The sequence below is a fragment of the Caenorhabditis remanei genome, chromosome II (assembly GCF_010183535.1).
Source record: "Caenorhabditis remanei strain PX506 chromosome II, whole genome shotgun sequence".
NCBI classification, from domain to species: domain Eukaryota; kingdom Metazoa; phylum Nematoda; class Chromadorea; order Rhabditida; family Rhabditidae; genus Caenorhabditis; species Caenorhabditis remanei.
The window spans coordinates 12401086-12423918 of NC_071329.1; the positions used below are offsets into that span (position 1 = coordinate 12401086).

The following is a 22833-nucleotide window of genomic DNA, read 5'->3' on the forward strand; positions in this document are numbered from 1 at the left end:
CATGAAAGATTTTCCATCCAGTTATTTGCGAATTCCCGCACTTACGAAAGTTTGCCTAATACCCGCAACCTAAAAAGTTCTAGCATGCATTTGTTCCAGCTAAATAACGAAGCTTTGTGTTTTTCAAGTCCATTGTCTGCTGTACGTACCATTTCTCATTTCTTACTATATTTATTTTCATTAGAAAATTTATTATTTCACATGTTTATTTCCGTAAGGAAACCGTATGTTACATTTTGTTGTGATTATCAACATCACTACCTGTGACTTCCGATACGCGCGCCATCTTTTTCTCCCGCGTCGTCGCTATGTCGCCATCATCGTTTTACGATTTCTTCACACATTCCACCGACTCTTTTTCTCTGATTGACCGCTAGTAATTGAAGGCTATCATCATTCGATGAAAAACTCGAAGAAAAATTGTGAGATAAATTGTAGCTCTTTTTTCATCAAGATATCTGCCGGATGTCGGAGAAGATTTTAGTTGTAACACCTTTACACTTTAGAAGAGAATAGCTCGAGTGAAGGAACGAGTGGCTCATAGGATATCAATTCGAATGGTAGCAAACTACGAGGCCACATGTAAACGATTGATGAGTGTTTTATTGCTCCTCTACGACATATTAGTTTAAACCCATCACTCTCGTCTAGTCATGCTAACGTTTGTAAGAAACTATATGCTCTAGAAAAAAGTTGACTCATGCTATTCTTTATTGTAAAACAGCCACCTAGAACACTGTTTGTCTCCATACATGGCTTTACGACCTTGGCCACCTACGCTTTCGGACCGCCGCCTTTCATAGTGGAAAAATGAGTCAGTAGAAGGAACGTGGCGTTGGAAAGATCCCAAGACTCGTCTCGCTGACTCACAATTCACTTTTTAAGTGGCCCTTCTTCCCAGTTTCCATGAGTCTGTTGCTATCGGAGATGTGCATTCTTCTTCCCGTATTCTTCTCTTTTTATACGAAAAATTGAGCTACCCTCTACGGAATAGTATACATTTTAAGGAAATTTCGACTTTTTATTGTTCGTTTTCATCTCGAAATTCACAGTAATTATGTTTTTTTAAACATTCAGTCGGGAAATAAAATAAAATCTGAAATAAGAAACTCGTATTTTCAGTATAATCTTTCACTTCGTTATCCAATAACTATTATCACAAGATACAATAAGAGCAAGAGAATTTTTGGAAACTAGAAAATGAGCACGCAATAGTTGGGGCAAAGCAAACAGAAATAAAGGGTGGGAAAAGAATGACGAAGAAAGATTGAGATAAAACGTGGGGTTCACTTTTTGTCATGTAACTTTCCTTTTTATTCACTGTTATTGTTCTAACATCCGTCACAACAGCTAGTTCAGCTGAATGCTTATTAATTGTGCACTCAACGTCGTCGAGAAGCCACCTACCTGTTGGTGATTCGTGTTATACTGCGTCATCTCATGTGACTGGCGCCTGAATTGTTTTGAATCGTGTGGCGCTCTAAGTCTCTTACTTCTATGTAGTTTTACTTTCATGCTGGTCCGCTCCACACTCTGCGTCTTTCATTTTTTGGTTCTTCGTACTTTTTACTCTCCGTTCGGCGCCGTACGTCTTTCCGCTTAACAATCGTCTAGTACACTTTAAAATTAAAGTATTAAATCATTTGCAGTTTTTTTTTGCTCACCACTAACGGGTGGCACAAACTTCACGTTACGGTGCCTCTCCTCGCTTTGTCTGCACTCTCACGATCAACGTCTTTCATATATTATCGATAAAGTGAGTTTCAATGAAAGTCAGAGAAAGTTAATAATACCTCGTTACAAGATTCAGATGCAAGCAGTTGTCGCACTATGCCATTTTTGTGAAAATCATGGACCAAGAGTTGTTATGACATGTCAGCCGATGCGAGATGTAGATGATAAAGGTGAGATGATTTTTTTTCTAAGGTGGAAACTTGGAAGCGTCAGAAAAATTTATCACAAAATATATAAAGCATTAAATTGTGGTAAAGCAAATAGATGAAGAAGGGGAGGTTGCATTGTCAAAGTATAGATACCTCAGAAGTAATAACTCCGAAGTAATAATCGAACATGTTTGAATGTCTAACAATCTTGTTGGAACCTTCAAAAGTTTCAGATTGAACAGAAAGCGATTGGGGTTCTCAACATGATCGGAAAGAGTCTTGGGAATATAATTAATCTGAATTTCAAGTTTATGTCTTAAAGTGCACATAGGATTGCGTTACTTCCATTTGAAGAAAAAAATTAGAAAATTAATGTATATTCTATTTCATCGGTTATATTTTCTATAGTAATTTCACTCAACTTTGTATATTTCAACAGAAATTTCAACAAAAAAGAAGAAATGAATGCATACTTCGGGCCATGCAATGTCTTCAGATTCAACAACAAGGTGATAAATATTATCACACTAGACAAAAAGCTGAAATGATAACAAAATGATAGTTTCCACAATGCGAATTGTAAAGTTAAATTTTTTATATTTTGAGTATGAAAGAAAGGAATGAAGAAAATAAAAGAGAACACGAAATGTCTAATTTCGAGAAAGAGAGAGATAACCACCGGACGCAAAAAGCAGTCTTTCCCTTTTTTCCGTTCTCTCATCGTTTTCACTCTCCATTTCTTTCACACTCTTCCATAACTGCCGAACAAATGGGAATGCCATTGAATACGGCGTGTGCGAGGAGAGACCACACTGTTTTCAAGTATTTCGAAATTTGGAGGTCTTTTGAGTCGATAAGAAGAGTTTGCAAATATACAGGCTTACCATAGCATATGGATGGAAGTATGATGTAAACTCAAGACGATAGTTTTACCAAAAAATTCTCTTTCTGAAAACAAATTCATAGATTCCGAAAAGTTTTGTCAAGAATTCAACTAGAGGAGCGGAAAAAAACTTGGATTTATTTCCCGCCCCGCAATTGTTATATCTCATTCATTTTCAAAAAAAGAGGAGCTCAAGTTATTGAACAAAGTTGCTATAAAGTCTTAGAGTCATACATGATTGAAAAGTCTGCAATCTTGGAGAATTTTTTTGACCTAAATTATCATTGAAAAAACATTTTTACGGCCTAACCTGTTGTAAACAATATTTCTGACCTAAAATCCTTTTAAAAATATTTTAGACCTTAAAAAGTCTGCATTTACAGAAAAAATATGTATGCGTAGAATATAGCTGAACCTTTTACAATTTTGAAAACCGTGAAGAAGAACTTTCACATTCAAAAAATTACGTAAAAACAACTGAAAATCTTTGCTTGCTATGTCTAGACATCTCGCCTGCGTCGCCAAATCAGTATTTGAGGGGCAGAAATCGCAGCTGATTAGACGACTCATACATTGAAAATTTCAGATTCTTCTTGCAATCCTTCAACGTCATTAGGACCGTCCACGAGCAATGGCCCATCTGGACCTATTGTACCACTAATAAAAGTATAGAAACATACCAAACCAAGTATAATATGAAGTATGAATTTCAGCTTGATGGGGACTGTGAAGCGTTTGAGAAAAATCAGTCAAAGTCAGAAGATGGCACCGCATACCCTCATTATGGGAACTGTACAAAGTATACAATTGACACAGAGGACAGGTTTGAATTTCATGAGTGACAATTAGTAAGTATATACATTTCTTCAGGTGTTCTGCATGTTCCTCGTTTCGAAACGGACCATGTTTATTATCAAATGATCACCAAACACGGACAAGTTACATTTCATCAGAGGTGAAAACCCGACAGAAAAATGTTCAAGAACTTCTCGGCGCCCAGTCTTTCAGAGCTATTTATTGAAGAAGCATTGTCATTTAGCCAGGGTTGGGAAATTCCGGGCCGGCCCGGCCCGCTCGGCCCGGATTCAAAAAATGTGCACCATTTTTTCACAAATTTCTGCAAAATTTTCATTTAAAAAAAGTCAAAATTTCTCGTACGCTAAGGCTTTCAGCGATGTTCTAAAACACAGTCGGAAAATCCACTTTTTTTGCAAAAAAATCAAAAAAAAAATTCAAGATTTTTTCAAAAAATTTCAAATTTCTACAGGAGCCGGGTCGGGCTGGGCCGAGGAAAATTTTTCAGTCGGCCCGGCCCGGAATTTCCCAACCCTGCATTTAGCTCTTCCCTAATCTTATTTCTGATAGTTGGAACAGTATCTGAATGTGAGAAAGAGCTTCAAGAAGATTTGTATTATTCTAAATAAGAAGTGGAAAATTCTTGACCTGTTTTCACGTTTTGAGTAGAGCCTTTGACAGCAGAATCCTGATTAGGAAAAATTAAAAAATTAACAAGACAGTTTGAGCTGTTTTGCTTTGATTCTGAGAAGTTTGAAACGGGAGTAGATCTTTGTTTACTTTGATGTTGGAATCATATTCTTCATGATTAGATCTCTTATCTGTAGATCTTGTCCTACTTTGAGAAATGAGTTCAAAAAATATGAATAGACTCTGATTTATTAAAAAAAAGCCTGAATTCACTTTCTTGGGAATAGGAAAAAGGCATAGGAAACTATTTTCACTTCTGTCATCTTCATGAAAAATTCTCAAAAACACTTTTCAGGTAGCTCTACAAGAGCGTGTATATGAACGAGTGAAAAATGCGTGTTTGCGATCTCTGAGTTGTGAAGTATCGGCCGCTTCGAAAAGGAATCCGGTGCCGCCACCGCCGCCTCCGTTATCAAGGCCTACAACACCGCGACGGTGGCATCCACAAGTGATACACGAAGAACCGATAAACGGTATACTTAAATTATGAACTCGTAACTCACTGTGTGTAAGACATTTCAGGAACAAGGATTCCACCATCTGCCGCAGTACTTCAAGAACCGAGCGAAGATGGCGTGTTTGAGCAGCCGTTAGTTAAATCATTTTCGGAGGTTTCATCTGGAATTATTATTTTTCAGAGCTGCAGAAGAGGCTGATGGATGCGTTATATTTGGAGACATGGACAATGGTTACTGCTTCGCATTCATTTTTCGGTATTTATAAAATTCTAAAGGCTTCAAAACATTTAAAAAAAATTCAGGTTAGCAGATGCAAAAGCAAGAGGGTTCTATCGATTGTTTTCACTAATTGTCGTCAGCAATGATCTAACATTTCTAACGAATAACTTTGAATACTTCAAAACGACATTAGGCGGAATAAAAACAGATTTGCAGGTTGGTGAAAATAAAATTCTTAGAACCAGAACCTTCTGTATTCAATAGACTAACTGACAGAAATATTGTTTCAGAAATTGGCCCAAGATGTGTTTAATCGAGAGATCGATACTGGAGAAAAACTAACAGAAGATGACATACACAAGCCAGAATATCAGAAGTTAGTTGGTAAAATGCCCAGCTGGTACAGGAGGAAGGTGGGTGAAGAATCAAAAATATGAATGATGCGATGAAGCAAAATATCGATTAGGAAGGAAGAGAGAACGCAGAAAAGAGAATGGAGTAGCCGCGCGTGAATTTTTCAACAGTCTTCACAAAAACAGGGAGAAGCTAAAAAGGAAACGAGAAAGAGAGTGCAGACGAAAAAAGAAAAAAAAGACGAACGATTTTGTACACGCATTCTCTTCCGATTGGATAGTGATTAGTCATTTTACTTCTCTTACATGACACGTCAGTGCTATATAGACAAAAATTTTTTACATTTGTAAAGGCTTTTCATAAAATAATCATTGGTTTTGAGAAAATCGTATAGAAAGAGGAGGGTGTGCCGGATCGGAGTGATAGTTTTGAATAGCTGTAATTTGAGATAGCACAATCTGGAACTTCAAATCTTATGAATTCTCACGGATTCAGATATAAATAGTGAACACATGTAGAATGTAGTTAACAGGTTTACCTGGAAAGATCTGGTGACATATAAAACATCGAAAAGAAGTAGAAGAGAGAGAGAAAAAGGAGCATCGATGTGAGGTCCCTTGACAAGAAGGCCGGGCAGAGAGTTATCGGCCACGGCCTAGCCGGATCAATAAGAGGAGCGTCGCTACTAAATTTAAAGGCGAAGAGAGAGAAAGATAGAGAGTATGACATATGTTCAATTGATGAGAAGAATTTGGAAATTAGTATTAATGAACAATTTATTGTCAGATAGCAATCGAGACGGATCGAAATTTGACAGTGGTGACAGCGAGCGAAGGAATCTGGGTGCAATTACATAGGTAAGTGTTGTTGAATGCGAATGAGAACTAAATAAAGAGTTTGTCTCTGGCGCCGTGTGTCTTTTTCTGATTTCGGAAGAGAACGGCTGGCCGTTTGTAGCCTTCCTAAGAAATTCGATGCCTTGTGTCTTTTGATCCCTCTCATTTTCTATTTCTCGTGTGTGTGTATTTGTATTGTTGCTACTTTTCCTTTTCTTTCATTTTCCAACTGTGATTGACAGAACCACCGTCATCTATTTCCACATAGAGGTTTTCACTCGACCGTATCGTGTTTTCGCTGCAATCAGACTCTCTTTCGACAGTCTAGATTGTTGAATATAAGGGCAAAGGCCAGTTTACTGGCGTCGCTTTTTGAAAAGAAGTGAAAAGGTAATTATTAGAGTGGAAACAGCGAATGGTATGGTTTTCGGTGGAGAACAAAATTAAAGGGTCTACATGTTCTTCTGATTAGGTCACTGTTTCAAAAGAATTGTTGAGGCTCTCTTCTCTGCTTCGTGCGGATTATGAGCTTCGTAATCCAATATAGAATTAAACATCAAATTCAATAACGGCTTTGAATGCCACCCCGCTAGTATCCGACGTAAGGGAATTTTTATGATTTTCTGACTTCCGTATCGCCTCCGCGACAATAAATTGTTCGTGTTGGGTGATCGGCTCGTCTCTTTGAGCAGATCGAATGAACACATTGAAATTGACTCTTTTGTCCGCTCCGGTCTGAGTGTTTGGCTAGCCACAAAACTAAATACATGTAGGCTGGGAACCGTTATATAGTGCTTGTGCGCCGTGCTAACTGATTTTAAGGCAGGAAAAGTCCCTCGACACTGCTTCCCAGAGCCTATTTTCCTTTCAATATTTTTGAGGCCTTCGCCGGGGTCCCCCCGAAAAACCACGACGAGAGGGAAATTCGACACGAGTTGAGCAAACAAAAATGAAGAGCGAGAGAAAGAGTCAGGGTGGTGGTTTTAAGAAGAATAACGAGAGCGAGTGCGGATTTCTGCTTCACGGGAGGTATCAACGTTGCCTTTTCCGTCGTTGCGTTTTATCGGAAAGCATTTTGACGCCGCGCGAGGAACCCATCTTAGCTCTCGCTCTCCATCAATAGACGCCCTGATGTTTATTCGATGAGTACGCGTCAATTGCGTGTTTGTGGGTCAGCTACTCTCCTATGGCGATGGTCGTGGTGTTTTGATTGCCAGTGATATGGTACTTCACTTTTGCTTCCTGTCTGCTGTTTTGCACAATCGTGCATCTATTTTCACTCGTATCACAGCGTTATTGAGTCTTTCGAGACCACACATACAAATAACGTTGAGTAGGAAAAATATTGTTGAACGGTCGGGAGCATTACAAACAAACAAAAGGCACACGTATAAAAAATGAGCATCAATAATATTTCAATCTTGTTTACCCATTCTCTTCTTTCGCAGCATTTCCAGACGGAAAGAAAGGTGCGTTGGACTAAGAGGACGCGGTTTAAAATATCACTACTAAAAACGAGACTCTCCCTTACTAGTTCTGTTGAACTGTGATTCAATTACTCTTAATAGAAAACTCTTTTTTGCTGTCGAGTCGGCTGCTAGCATTTTTTTTTGCCCTCCGGAAAGCTATTGAAGTTTGGACGAATGGCTTTCTTCCTTTTTTCGGCAGTAACATTCCATGCAAAATTAATGAGTGGCCCGTGGTCGCTGAGCAGCACAGCCAATGGCAGTTTTCAAAAAAAAGAATGTTTCTTCTTGCATGCAAAATGGACAATGAAGTTTTGCCGTTTGGTTCGAAATAGCCAGAACCGGAAACTAGATGAATTACGGATTGGACATAAGGCCAGATGCAAAAGATTGGCGATGAATTATGTCATGACGAATATGATTTTGTTCGCCGGTTTATCGGTCCAAAGGTCCTTCATCATCCGTCTGTCAGTGCTGTCGTAATTTTTTATGGGGCCTATGTCATTGTCGATTTGTCGTGCAGATGTTACTCCGTGAAGAGAATCCGAATGGACACATGGCCCAGAAGAAATTAAACATATGGAGAGGATGCTGACGAGAGTTCTTTCTTAATCTTCTTTCCAGTCCCCACAATTCAATGAACATCGCCCCTTGTAGATTTTTTACACTCACTGCCTCGTCCATATCTATATTGACCACAGCTGTACTCACAGGTGACATAAAAGGCAAACAACTCATAATTTTGTGACACTGGGATATCCCTTTTCTCCTATTCTACTGTTTCGATCATTGATGAGCAATGGACACGCACATGGCCTGCCTAATGGACGCACGGACGGATTTGAGAAGGCGAAAGGATTTATGTGTCTCTTGCGTTTTGTGTGTGTCTCTAGTTTGGTCTGTCGTCGGATAATTCATGAGAAAGTCACTTATTCGCAGAGGCTTAAGCAACTACATCCTAATTATTCTTCATACAAAGGTTAATTATTGAGAAGGTTCTCCAAATCCCTCCTAAAAATCAGAAAAGAATCCAGAATGACATAGGGAGAGTGACGTCGATTTCCAAGGATAGATGTCTATCAGAAAGGTGCGAGATAACTAACCCAAGGCTATCATGGCAAACCATCCCTTATTGGTTCGGGAAAGTGATGTTACTTTTTCTCTAATAACCTCTACGAGGCTGACTGCTATCTGTTCTTTCTCTGTTCTTTGTGTATAACTGGCGTGGATGGCATATCTCAGAAATTGATGATAAACTCACGTTTACACCCGTTCACAGCGATAGAGAACAGCCGACAACGGCCCTCCATCTGTGAGTGGCCCAAATGGATATTCGAGCCGCATCTGTTCAGGTGTCGGCCCGTTTCTTTAATTCTCTCTCATCAACCATTCTCTCGATTGACCACAATACCAGGCACCTGTCTGTAGGTGGTCCCTTGCGGAATGATGTCATCTCACAAGAAAGGGTTATCATCATGAGTCGAGGCATCCATTGAGCAATTCGATATAACAGTGTAATATGGAGAACCGACGGGGTATAGTTTATGACAGCCATGTGTTATTGTAAGTAGACTGTAGTTAAGATGAATGAAAGTATCAATGGACATATTTGATGACAAGCACTCCTGGTTCGAGTGAATAAATTGTGTCTGCTACCACCAATGCTTTTCAAAACGGGAATAAGGGTGAGAACAAAGTGAAGCAATTTTCAAGTACTAAGTCACTAAAATTTTTCTATTGTATTAGATATTCCTGTCAGCTGTTGTACTTCCAGAGCAGGTTATATCCATTTCTAGAAGACATATTTATGGCTGACCCCGGCTACCGCAGTTAGCTGATCAGAGATCAAGAGGCAACCGAATCAGGCAGCAGAAAATAATATTTGTATATGTGTCGTCTCGCTCTCTATGATGTTATACTACCCTAGTGTGTGCAAAATGTCGTACAAATATTAGAAGCGCTAGTCCCTCGCCCCCAGCAATGATCTTTTGCTATGGGAGTAGAAAACAGTAATTTTCGTGTCCCTGCGCTAGTGATTCATTCTTTGAGTGTTCCTTAGCATCGTCCATCTTTCCGGTTGTTACTATTACTGTTTTATTGGTGTGGAATATGAATACCACTCTGCTTCAATACGCAACACATTGATCATACAATTCCATGTGTCTCTCTAGTTTGATCATCGTCTGCTCGAACTTATTTGTGATGGTACAATGAGTTTAAAAGAGAGAAGAACGATAACAATATATGACGAGGTGTGGGTCTCGTTGCGAAATTTCGGTTTACGCCGGATCTCTACCGTACCTTTCCCCTTTAAAAGTACGGTAGAGAGCCGACGTAAATCGAAATTCCATAATAGTAAGGTTGTCGTAGAGCGTGATAAGATTGAACTCATTGTAATCAAAATGTGTAATGAAAACGTTCTCTTTTCGCCGTTGTTCAGGTTTAGAACGCCAGCTCTGATTAGTCTCGTTCGTCTCTCTTGCACAACTGAAGAGCACTCCAAGCACAATTAGCAGAATTACTGAAATCAATAATTCCATCTTCAGGGATTTCGTTCTGAGCTCTACACCAGCTCGAGCTTTGTTTCAATGGTCAAGGATCAAAAGATTAACATAGCCATCTTGAGGGAGTCAAATAACTGTTATATTTGGTACACGTCGGAAATAGGTCGCACCCCTCACCACCGGCAGCTGTTTGTTGCGGTGGGAGGTGCGGACGGACCCTGATAGAAACGGCAGTGTCGTACAACAAAAGAATGGGAGAACTTTGACCTGGGAACACCTGTGTCACTAATCTACTCTATGTTGATTCTTATTTGTGGAGGGTTCATTATGGAGCACAAACTCGAATTCAAAATATGAGCGAGATGGCGATATAAGAAATATCTCTATAAATTGCCCCGATATCTCAATTGAATGGTATATGATGTTCCACCAAAGATAGAGTGACCCATACCCCTGTGTTCAGAAAACTGCACAGATAGTAGAGTTCACATGATTTGTTTTTTTACAGAAATTAATTAGCTCAACTTTGCCAGCCAAATTGTGGCAATTATGAGAATAACAGTTTTTTATTTCTATTAGACCGATCGTTTTTTCAACAGTGATCATTATTCACACCATCGCCACCAATGTGTGTTTCTCTTTGTTCCTGGATGTGTTGTTGTTACGCGCTGTCGCATGCGCATATCGTTAATGAACATCTTCACGCATCGGTTCACGATCGGTAGTTACTCAGGAGAAGAAGACGAAGATGGAATAGAAAAAGAAGGAGACAGACAAGTGTGTCTAATTTCGTACTTTTGTCGCGTTTTCCTGGCCCGATGATTCGCTTCTTCTTCTTCTTCGTTTCCTTTTGCCACTCATCTATCCGATATATGTGTACACGCAACGACGACGACGATGAATTCTGGGCAGTGTGCAAAGGTGCTGGAGGGTTGAAGATAGTGCAGTTGAAGAGAATGAAGACAAAATATAAAGTACAGCCTTGCAAATGTTAGCTCTGAGATCCCTTCTTCCAGTTGTAGCAACAGAAATCAACGGGTCTTTACACTTTCGGCTACTGCATGAAAACGAAACAAAACTGTCTATTAATGATTACTAACCACAAACGGAAGAAAGGAGAACAACATGTAATGTCTTGAATAGCTTCCAAAGGCTTTGTTTCCCCTTCATGGTCAATCTTTTGTTCGATTGTGATGGGGACAAGAGTGTGTTGATTTTGAGGACAGAACGGGGCTCCCTGCTGAGAAGAAGAAAATCGTCACCTTCTTGACCCGATGCCGCCCTTATACGATCAAGGGCCGGCACTACTAAAGAGTCCATTTAACACCGAATTAGCATAATTTGACACGTGGCCATATATCTTCTGGTTGATAGATTCGGGTTACTGTAGTAGTTAGCTCTAGAAATTTCATAGTATGATGCAATACTGTTTGTTTTCACTGTCGAGTTTTCTTCGTTCATTCTCTTGATCATTTTATTCTTTTCTATTCAATAAATCGGTTTCCAAATGTTTTTCTTTGCTCTAATCTATATTTTTGATTTGATTTCCACAATCAGTATATGAAATTACGAACTTTAACTTATTTCCCATCGTTACTTTATTCCAGGCATATGATGTGGACTCTTCGTGCTCCAACTCTTGCGTGTCGTGATCAAGTTATGGAAGGAAAACCGACGCAGGATATGATGGTGAGTGAATCTTTTCGAAACACGGGAAGCAGTGAGCTCGGTTGGCCTTGGAGGAAGGATACTGGTAATTGGTTTGCTTATATGCGTCGTCTAGTTGGCTCTCTTTCTCTGTTAAGCTCTGCTGTTGCACTATGACAATTATTATTGTTGTTGCCTAGCTCGCTTTTGAGAAGTCGTTGCTCACTAATCATTGTTGGTTAGTGACTGAGCATTGAAAGTTTTAAAACGTTTTCATGAACTGGGTCTCTGAAAAAGGTAAACATGATCCAACCGGAGAGGTCAAAAACAAGTAAAGCTTGTCTGAAAAATCAGGAGTAGCTCTCTCACTTTCTCATTTCCAATGCCATATTTGAGTTGTTTGCGGACGCGAATTTGTTAGAAACACATAAAATTTATACACACATATAGGTCGGAAGAGGTCTTCTTACACATATAGATATCGCACACAGGGAATAAAACTGAGTGGGAATGAAAAGAGACAGGGAACTAGGAGGAGGAAGAGATAGAGGGGCAAGTATTATTTGTCTGTTTTGTGGATGAGAGGTGAGAAAAGTTTGACGACGCGAAGAGGAAAATGAGGCAGCAATGACGGAAAAACCAAATACAATGAGACAGATCGAAGAATGGTTTGTGTAACTTGAAGGATCAATAGTTATCGTCATCGTCTAGATTCCCTTTGAAAATGTTTCTCACATCAGCAGCATGTCAAACTTGGGAGAGCTCTTCTTCTTCTTCTTCATCCTCTTCTTTTGATTATTTTGAAGTAGGCGACAAAGTCTCTGACTCTTAGTCTTACTTAGTATATCTTCTTTTTCTCCCACATGCATCCAAAACTCATTGTCAATTCTTTGCTCAATTATTCTAAATTAGGCATATGCTAGACTGCACATTCGATTACACACGCTCGCTCATTCGAAACGTCCAGAGCGACACGACAGGGTTTGAGTTTTTTTTTACTGACACAATTCATGATGGTTATAACCTGGAGACATCTGAAAAATAGAGGATTGTCGAGACGGAAGGGGTAAAAAGTAGTAGGAAGTTTTCGACGAGGTTCTCGAACCTACTTGCAACCATCTCAACCAAGAAAGTAGTTCATAATTGCTTTATGACATCTCCATCTTCTCTTGTTGGTCGTTTCCTTTCTTCTTTTACTACTGCCTAATACCCTTTTCTACGTCTTTGTTTGGTGGTATTATATGGTTTTGTACGAAGCTCTTCCTCTCCTCCTCTCCTCTCTTCCTTTCTCATTCCCTAGAATCGGCGCTGAACCAACACCAAAAGTCATGATTTGAGACGAGAATTCTCATGGGAACGCAACAGAGTAGGCAATAGGGATTGAGAAATTTCAGAGTATATGTGCATGTGTGTCAGTTGGCGCCGCTAAATCTATGTCTGATTTGGCAGCGATTAGCGAGGAATAGTTGTGTTAGAATAAGCCAAACCAACAGATAATTCCACGTCATTGATAATCCGAGAGTGCGAATGTGTTGTTAGGTGTAACAAATCTTTAGTTCTTATCCTCCGAGAGCCAACAGAGTCACACAACAAATAAGAAATCAGAATGGATGATTTGAATAACATAAGCTTTCAGGTTCTCTTGGAATTGGACGAATCTCAAATTGTGGAGCTTGAATTGCGACATCCAAATCAGCATTTGGTAAGTGAAAACTTCATCATCCGATTTTCTTCCTGGTCACACTATGGTAAAAGAACGTTCGAAGCGACGGAAAAAAGAAAAAAAACTATGTGGTCGCACTCACTGTTTACTCAATCTTCAAAAGGCAGTCATTTTGCCTTCGATGACACCAGCAGCCTTTTCTCAGGCAGTCTGACCTCTCCGTCCCATAAAAATGCTATTTTGCACGTAATGTTGAATGGTGTTTTTCAACCAGCTTCATGACTAGGCGTTCTGAATTTCGTAACATTCTAGGCGGCGAAGCATAAAGAATATATGTTTCTCTCTCTTCTTATTTTTTGCTTTCTTCTTCTCAAACCACTCTCATTGTAACCTCCAAACTTCTAAGAGTAATGTTATTGAATTGCACGTGGCCGTATGTTTTCTATTCCATCTTCTCATGTCATAACTGACAAGTGTTCGCGGGGCACACACGCAGTGGCAGTAGCAGGTGTTGGTTTGAGAAAGACTGCCCAAGGAGAGATGAAGAGTATCCACTTATTTTATATTTTTCTCCTTTTTTTCAATATCCAATTCTTTTCTTTCACTTGGAAACGAAACAATTGCGGTGCACCTGTCGTTTTGTCCTTACATCTGTCACGAAAAATTCCAAACGAAGAATATTGAAGAAAGAAGAGATTCTCTGTAGCAGAAAGCTCTTCTTTTTCTTCTTCTTCCTCACATTTCGTTCCGTCGGACAACTAATGGAACAGACTGCTCCCTCGTTCCTAGTCCTCTTTATTGTAGTGCTTTTTCCCAGTGTTATCAGCTGCATTTCGAAATTATTTTGCAGTTTACTGATTGCAACCGATCACATTTGAAAGGGTTCTATTATTAGTTCAATTTGAATAATCATTCCTTTTTCTCCAGTTAGCTTCTAAATGACTCATTTAGTTTTCCTTCCTTCTCCAATTGATCCTAGTGTTCTATACCTACATGCCAGTTCTTTGAATATCCCACCCAGATGGTCTGAAAAGCTCCACGACTTCCCGTTTCCCTCTTTTTGTCGATCGCCATGCTCGTCGAAACATATCTGCGTCTCTTCGTCTCAACACTCTTCTTCTGGCTCCGCCTATCTTGGCCCCCCGTCCGTCGATCTGTCGTTCACCCTCCTCTGTCTCGTCGTTGCCTCGATTAGGGGGGCGGGTACGTCCTCCTCTCACTTCGATCGGCCGGTCGGGCGAGTCTCAGTCGGCCGTGGCGGTGCGTTGATGCCTGCTTGTGTGGCCGAGAGACTCTTTGGGCCTGCTCCGCAGCTACCACTTTAAAAATTCTGAATAATAGCTTATTCGGTTTTTACATTAACCTGAACACTTTTGAGATAGTTTGGTCGTTAGAGAGTTGATGGAGATAAACACATAAGTGTAGACGTATTGGCGCCCTCTTTCTTCGTCTATTTCTTTCTCTTCTCGCCTCAGCGGCAGTCGATTCTGCCGACCACCCATTCTGTTTCTTCAGTCTTTTTCTTTTCATTTTTTCTACTCTATTTCTTTGCAATCATCTTCGAATTCTACATTTTCCTCTCTCCAGAAAACTTGCCACCAACCAATACCGCCTCTTGTTGATCGCACGGCTTCAACATTCTAGGTCTACCCGGTACAATAACTCTACTCCAAGACATGTGCGTCGCATCAGTATCCTCGGGTTGTAATACTCACCACGAAGCTCTTCTGGCTGTTCGTGACGAGAGACCTATTATCTTCGAGATCCAGAACATCCCTCCATCTTTTATGATGCGTGTTCATGAAAAGAGCGAGACGGCTCTTGCAACGAGACCAGATAATTTTGAAGGGTTGGAGAATGAAGTCATCAAGGGAGAGGTATGTAGACAGTTTGAGCGACGAACTTTTATTACTATGGCTATAAAAGAGGATAAGCCGGTGACGGCGAAGACCCAGAACTAAGCTGTAATTTTTATTCATAGGATAGAACGAATTCACTACAGTGTGATCAGAGAAAATAAAAATGTATGGATAATTCAGAATTTCGATTAATTTCAGGTTTCGATGGCTCAATTGGCCAATCTCAAGATCATCGCCAACAACTTGAACGCTTGCAGCGAACCAGGAGATCTGGATCTTCTTATCCGTCACATCGTTACTGGAGGACAGGTTAGTGCCATAATTATCAAGGGAATTGCAATTTGAAGATCACCGTATCTCTTTCCGTCGCGTCAACAATTATGACCGTATCGTTAACACGCATATCTGATCATCGTACTAATTCGAATTTGTATCCATACGATACGGTATGCGCTTAAAAATATTTTATGAGAAAGATAATCGTTTGGCAGAAACTGGGTTTTGACACGCTCCTACGAATTTTGAGAAACGGTAGCATTTCGTTAATTGCGATGCAAATACGTGACACCCAAAGAAGAGACTGACGAAAGTGCATCATTCACTGTCAGTCAAAGTCAGTGTTTGTCGTAGCTTGCTGACATGATTTATAAACGTCCTTCTTCACAATAATGACTTTCTTCGCCGGTGTTTTCCGCTTGTTCTCGTTCTAGGACGAGTAGGCTCCATTTTATTACCTCAATGCGAAAGCGACACCGAAAGGTGATGACTCGTAAAATTGCAATAATGGACGAACGATTGACGGCGACCGGCGCCTTTTCGTTGTGGTCTCTGATCAGATCGTGGGAACCACTGCAGGCTCTACATACAGTATGCGCAATTCGACGCCATTTTCGGTGGGATAATGGATGCAGAATGAGGCGACGCCGACAGGGGTATTGTAAACAATCGTATGCGGAAGGGGAATTCGACGTTTCCTGGGGGACACATTCAACGAAAATCACCATACCTTCTTTGCATTTTTTTGTTATACGTGGATGATTTCTATCTGGGTTAGTAGGAATGAATAGGAGAAAACAAATCTTCTTGCACAGAATTCTTTCTGTGTCGATATCGAAAGTATCGCGCCACGGAAAAAGATAAACATTTATAAGGAGGTGCCAGATGCCGACGACTAATAGTAAAATACACCAGGGGCGTATTAGAATAAGCTGAGAAAAGAGGATGCATAATGAATCTATTTTTTCTGTAACGCTTACCGAAATGTTTTGCACACTCACATCGAAGAGCACGCATCAAATGTCGAAAAAGGGAGAAGAAGCAGTAGACGGCGGCAAGACGAAGACGGAATAAGGCGTGGATGGTGAAAGAGGGAAAAGGAAGATTTATTTATTTCGTGCCGCTGCTTTCGACGTTTCGGAAATTGTTTAGAATTTTGATGTTGAGGTTCTTCATCTCAGCTACTTCTCTACCATAAGTGGTGATGGTCCCAGAAAGAACAAAGAGATTCAGAAAAGAACTGTAGACAAAGAGAATATAATGTAAACATGCGCACTTGAATCCGATCAAAAGATCAACACAAAACTAGTCGTCTATAAAACAATGCTTTCAGGTGGTTGTGGAATCTTGCGAGAAGGAGTATTGCCGTCAATTCCTGCTTGCAATCTCGAATCTTCTTCCAATCGGTTGCATCAAACTGGCGACATACAAGGAGCAATACCTGCCAGAATACAGGTGAGTACTAACTTTTGATCTCTGATCATAACCGTTATGTGAGATATTAGCAACATGTTTGACCAGACAAGGGTGTAGTACTCATCGGACGGAAAGGATGATGTGTGCATTGTTTGACTAGACAACTAGCGATTTTTCTGAGACAACACATCAAAGCACAAATGATCAAAGATATTGTTTCCAGCTCTCGGTTCAACTTGATCGGTGGACCACACAATATGGATATTCCTCTTGAGGTTTCCGATGTTATTGTGTTCCGTGTCTCGCCACGCGATCTTTCGGTCGTCGAAACGGAGAAGATGTCTCTCACGAACTGTGTCATTGAAGTTCGTCGCCGTCCGGAAAACGATGGATCAAGTGGACCACTTCCACAAATTGTCAAGCGCTACCGCGATCTGCTTCTCGATGCTGACGTCAAGGACACAATTCTGGAAACGGTGCTCCGTACCACTCGTGAAGGATGGATGCACAAAGCTAAGATTTGTTTCCAGATGAAACACCAATTGCCAGGACCAGAAATTTTCAAGTACATCACTGGATGCGGTGTTGAGGTTGGTCATTTCTTTCTCTAATTCATTTTTATAATTTAAATTTTCAGGATCGTCAGGTAGTTATGTATTGGACTGCTGGACTTTCGGATGCTTACAAACAGCATGTTTTGTCGACAATCCAGCAGACTCGTAACACTGCTTCTGGATCGTTCTCTGCAACTACTCGCTGAATATCTCATCTACAATTCGTCTATCACCTTTTGCAAGACGGCTGTGCCGTTCAATGCTTCCCACAGTTTCGTTGTCCTGTGTTCCTTTTATTTCGTAGTTCTCGTTGATAGATTCCTTATCCTACGTGCAACATCAGGTCACTTCTCTGTCACATCAATTTCCCAAAACTTACCAAACCACAAAAAAAAAAACACATTTTGTCCAATTGTATTATTCACTTCTTTTTTTCTATTATTCGACAAGCGTTCTCTCAATTTGGCTTTAACATCACCACCTGTTGTCCTTTAATCATATTCATAATAACCCACTTCATGTGTTCACTTTCAATCTCCCCACTCATAATATTCTGTTTTTTCTATATTTTAAGCATTTCATTCGTTCTTTTCCTCCTTCTTTTCTCCACTTTTCTATAGTTTGTAGTTGCTCTAGCCGCTTCCATTTTCTCAAACTATTTCGTATTCTGCCGTTTTTCTTACAACACCTCTTTGGGTAGAATTGTCTGGTAACAATCATCCTTTCCAATCTGTACCATTTTTGCCTTTTCGATGGCTCTTCCGGTAGCATCATCAAACCAAATCCGTTTTTCCATCTAGTTCTGCCTTCTACCTCATCCGACGAAGTGCATCGAATCATTTGTCAGACGTGTCTGATATATTTTTCTTGTCACACAACCTGCCATTGATGGAGGTTTCTATATTTGTTTTAATAGGTATCGGTGATAATTCATGTACTATTCGCCGTAAAAAACGAGCTTCTCCACCTACAACACCATCTCTAAATGAGCATCTCTTCCCAATTCAACCATTTTCTCTTCTCATACAAAATATTTGATGCGAAAATCTCATGTGTTTTCTCTTTCTCCACTTTTCTTGCTTTGTCTGTTCCATTCATTCATTCACGATGGCGTATTCGTTCGTTTTTCCCGTAGTCTTATTCGTTTTATATTAATTCACACACCATTACTTTACGCATTTTTATTCATTGTAAAATAAATGAGATTCCGTTTCAAGTTTTAGCGCTGTTCCAGAAAAAGTATAATTAGTTTTCAGGATTCAGATTATGAATGAATAAGTCAAACCCGTTAGATGGCAAATTAAAATACTACAATTATTGAAGACACTTGATTCTAGTGATGAGAATATGACCAATATCAACATGTTTCTTTTCGATTGTCTTTTCCAAATCGTTGACGTGTCTCAAATGGACTTCACACGATAATCCATTTTCTTTTTTGATTTTCTGTAATCCAGATAGAATCCAATACATTGAAACGCCTTCTTCATCATCTGAATATTCTTTCGCATCGGAACAATGAAGTTCTTCGGGAAATTCAACGAAAGCTCGATGATTCAATGCATTTTCACTTGCTTCTTCAGTCTCTTCCACTTCATTATCCTCTTGTGAAGGACGAAAATCTGCGATCGAAGAGAGAACATACACCTGAAAGAAGGAGAGAATGGATAACACGAAATGAATTCTACCTTATTCGTGAAATTTCCACAGAATTGGAACCAAATTGTAGCAACCAATTGTTGAGTTTCGAACCGAATTGTTGCAGGATTCGGAAGTTCTGAATGAAATCAAAATGGTTGAAACGTTTCGAAGAAAATAAAGTTTGTGTCCATCTTATTGAACTCCAGAAAGATACAGTGCCGCCAAAAAAAGTTTCAACTTTGCCTGTTTTCAGTGGAAAATGACCAACTTTGACAGTGTATTTCTGTGCCACCTGATTGTCCGGCAAATTTTAATTTGTATGAGTTGGACAGAGCCAAAATAGCACATCAATTTTGTAGTTGACTATATATTTGTAAGGGCACTACCATGAAAGTTACAGATAATCAAAGTCATTTCTCCCTGAAAGCGACTAATTTCAGTGCATATAAGCGAAATATCGGAGCTTTTCACTTTGACAACTTGTAACTTTTAAGATAGTGTCTCTACAAAAAAATGGTCGACTCCAAAATGATGGGCTATTTTTGCTCTTTTCAGCCCAAACGGAATGAAATTCGTCAGACAATCAGGTGACACCGAGATACACTATCAAATATGGCCATTTTCCACTGAAAACATCTAAAGTTGATAACTTTTTGAGCGGTACTGTAACTACAAAAAGATTGAAATATTTTGATAAGATGAATCTTTTTTTAACTACTACAGTAAATACAGCATCATTTTGAATCATAATTATTGTTTAAAATGTTCGATTTTCAGCTGATTATGTGATTGTTCTAGTCTTGAACATATTAGTCGAAATCGGTTTCCCAACGTAGCCGATTTCTAATTAAGTTGGTTCTTTATTAGAACCAGTTCATATTTTCTTGAAAACCAACGAACATGTTCTTGAAAAATGAGAAAACAATTCAGTGTTATCTATCAAAAAAATCTGAAAGTTTCTTAGAGAATTAGTCACTTTCAGAACGGAATTAAGATGGTTTTTTTTCAAAATTTCTGTTAGATTTCTCGCCTAGATTTCAACATTGATAAAATATTAAATCGGAAAATTTACCACTAAATGGGTGAGTACGGTAGCACCTTTTTCATTCAGATTTCTAACTGTTTCCTTTCTTCTGAAACTCGTGACATATTTTTCAAAGGAAAACGAACAAACCATGCATAAGTCTCCAGTGAATTGTATGATTATCGAATGAGGCAGTGTGTCCATCGAATATCAAAGGATCAGCAAGACTTCTCGGATGTGTTAGTGTACTTCGAATCTCCGGAACTTGTAAGTCACACACTTTTTGATCGTCTCCAATGTCTGAATTCGAAAAAATGTTTTTCAAAATCTATAAACTTCTGAATTACCTAATAGAACCTTATTGAGCATATCGATAACAGATATTTCCAATTGAACATGATTCTTCAAATACTTCATAAAAACTCCATTCACTTCTCCTTTCACCTGAAAAATCAATCAGTTTAGAATTCCGAAGGCTTACTGTACCTCATAGGCTCCAACTCCACCACTTGTCGAGTATCCGTAAACCATGTTTCGATGAGCTCGATGAAACTTTTTGAATTGTTCCGAATATTCAACAAAAGCTCCGATTGCGTCATATCTGAGTTCTTATGTTATTGGTCTTCAGATTAATGATTGTCTTACGGTACGAATTTCCTACAGACATCGAGAAGAAGTAGATTCAAAGCAGGTTGTTTATCACGGAATATGGAGAGAAGCTGAATGGAAATTATTGATTTGATTAATATGGAATGAAGTGAAATACCCAATCCATACTCATTGCATGTTGTGGTTGATGAGCATCTGCTGGAGCATCCACTCCCAATAAATAGCATTGTCCATTCACTTCAAAACCATGGCCCACGAAATAGAATACAGCTGAAATCAGTGGATTTTGAAGTGAACAAAAAACGATACCTACCGTATACTCCATCGCCAATCAATTTCTTGTATTCTCGAATGAAATATCTCATTTCGTCGAGTGTGAGATCAGCTAATGTCACTGTTTTGTAGTTCATTTTCTAAAGTTAAAACTAGAATTTTTGTCACTCCCAACTCCAAAACTGAAGAATACCTGTAAAGCATCAGCCAATGTTTGTGCATCACAATGGGGAGTAATGAGTTCAGGGAGATGAACGTACGAGCAATTACTCATTACAAGTGCAACTTTATCAGCTGCTCTCAGAGTCACATCAAGATTTGGACGGACGGGAACTGTCTTTGTCTCCACTTTTTCGTCTTCTGCCAATATTTGAGAAAGACGGCCCATTTCGAAGTTCTTGCATGATTCACACACTGCAAAGTTTACTTTTTTGGTTTCAGTTTTCCTTCAGTTAAAATTTTTTTTGAAAGACTGCGTTTGAGAAGATAAACTACTAGACTAGATAACAATGAGATTTGATTAATGAAACTCACATTCGTCATCTCTGACACAAGAAGTGACGTCGACGAAATCTGATTCCAATACTGAATTCCAAAGTTTTCCAGGCTTTCGATAGTGCTCAGAAAACGATAATCCTTCTGGAACTTGATTGATTGCCACGCATTTATATTGGTGTTCCGTTGAGCATTTACATCTTAAATTTTTGTTTCTCTAGTTGTTTTTTTCTCGCCGAGTACCTCAGAATAGTGTAGACTCTTCCAGTGTGAACAGGTTCCTTCGAATCATTCGTATACCATTTTATCTGTGGAGTTGGGAACCCTTGAGCCTTACATTCTAATCTGATGAATTGTTCATCAAATGTCATTGTTACTTGTTCTTCTGGATACGGTACCCATCTTAGAACCTCTGAAAAATATTAAGTTTAAACTCCCGCGCGTCTGGCGGACGAGAAATCTGAGTGGTGGCCTAGAAAACTTTAGTCGTGTAATCCTCGTAGGTAAGAGCTTACTTTAAATTTTTAAACAAGTTTTCTTCCAATTTTAAACAATTTTTCTTAAAACTCACTAAATTTGCGCCGCAGTTGAAATTGAACTATATCAAATTCATCTTCATATGTTCTTGAAAGTAATTGCAGTCTTGCCAGAAGGTCCCCAACCTGAATAGATAATTCAGATGAACTCCTTCTGCACTTTTTCTTCTTCATACCGTTTGTCCTCTATTTCCCCATCTTCGCAAAACTTGATCACAACAGTTATCTCGTTTCAGAAAAGTATCTATATCAATTTGTCTGAAACTTTCTTTTTTTTTTTGAAAAATTTCGCAATTCAGAAAAGTTACTTCATTGAATATATAGGATCCTGATCGAAGTCCACAACTTTGATCCATAGGTTGTCTTTTCCAAGCTCTTGAGATAAGACACAAAAAACACGAACCGGTAGTTCTGCTAAATTCGTTTCCATCCTGAAACTTTTTCGTTGACTGGAATAGTGAGATCTTTAAATCAAATTCAAATTTGTCTTTCGGAAAACTGAAGAAGCTTGGAAACCAGCATCGATTCTAAATCCCCCACCTCTTCTCTTTTCCCCTTTTCAATTCCTCGTCTCTTTTGCTTCCCTTCCTCCGTAAATCTACACTCAGTGACTCTTTACCGTATTTCCGTCCCCATTTATTTGCCTCTCAGAACACATTCTCTGTCTTTTCCCTTCGAGACCCTGTCATCATGCGGGTCGTCGCAGTGTACGTGTAAAGAGTATCATACATGTAGAGATCCAGACACTACCA

General features: G+C 39.3%; 2 protein-coding genes across 2 annotated transcripts; one reads left to right on the forward strand and one right to left on the reverse strand.

Moving 5' to 3' along the window:
* Positions 1 to 1810: 1810 nt before the first annotated feature.
* GCK72_006384 (uncharacterized protein) lies at positions 1811 to 17709 on the forward strand (the record flags this gene model as incomplete). Its single annotated transcript, XM_003113713.2, has 17 exons — positions 1811 to 1904; positions 3353 to 3432; positions 3480 to 3589; positions 3637 to 3721; positions 4547 to 4724; positions 4774 to 4840; positions 4890 to 4964; positions 5012 to 5144; positions 5219 to 5341; positions 6069 to 6139; positions 11696 to 11777; positions 13372 to 13437; positions 15168 to 15275; positions 15456 to 15566; positions 16867 to 16988; positions 17173 to 17539; positions 17587 to 17709. 17 exons carry the CDS (start codon positions 1811 to 1813, stop codon positions 17707 to 17709), a joined length of 1995 nt encoding a protein of 664 aa, XP_003113761.2.
* A 1108-nt stretch (positions 17710 to 18817) lies between these two features.
* GCK72_006385 (uncharacterized protein) lies at positions 18818 to 22511 on the reverse strand (the record flags this gene model as incomplete). Its single annotated transcript, XM_053725604.1, has 14 exons — positions 18818 to 19150; positions 19237 to 19280; positions 20319 to 20468; positions 20516 to 20612; positions 20655 to 20769; positions 20814 to 20887; positions 20935 to 21047; positions 21091 to 21190; positions 21244 to 21464; positions 21585 to 21745; positions 21789 to 21957; positions 22117 to 22207; positions 22258 to 22339; positions 22390 to 22511. 14 exons carry the CDS (start codon positions 22509 to 22511, stop codon positions 18818 to 18820), a joined length of 1872 nt encoding a protein of 623 aa, XP_053589798.1.
* Positions 22512 to 22833: the final 322 nt, after the last annotated feature.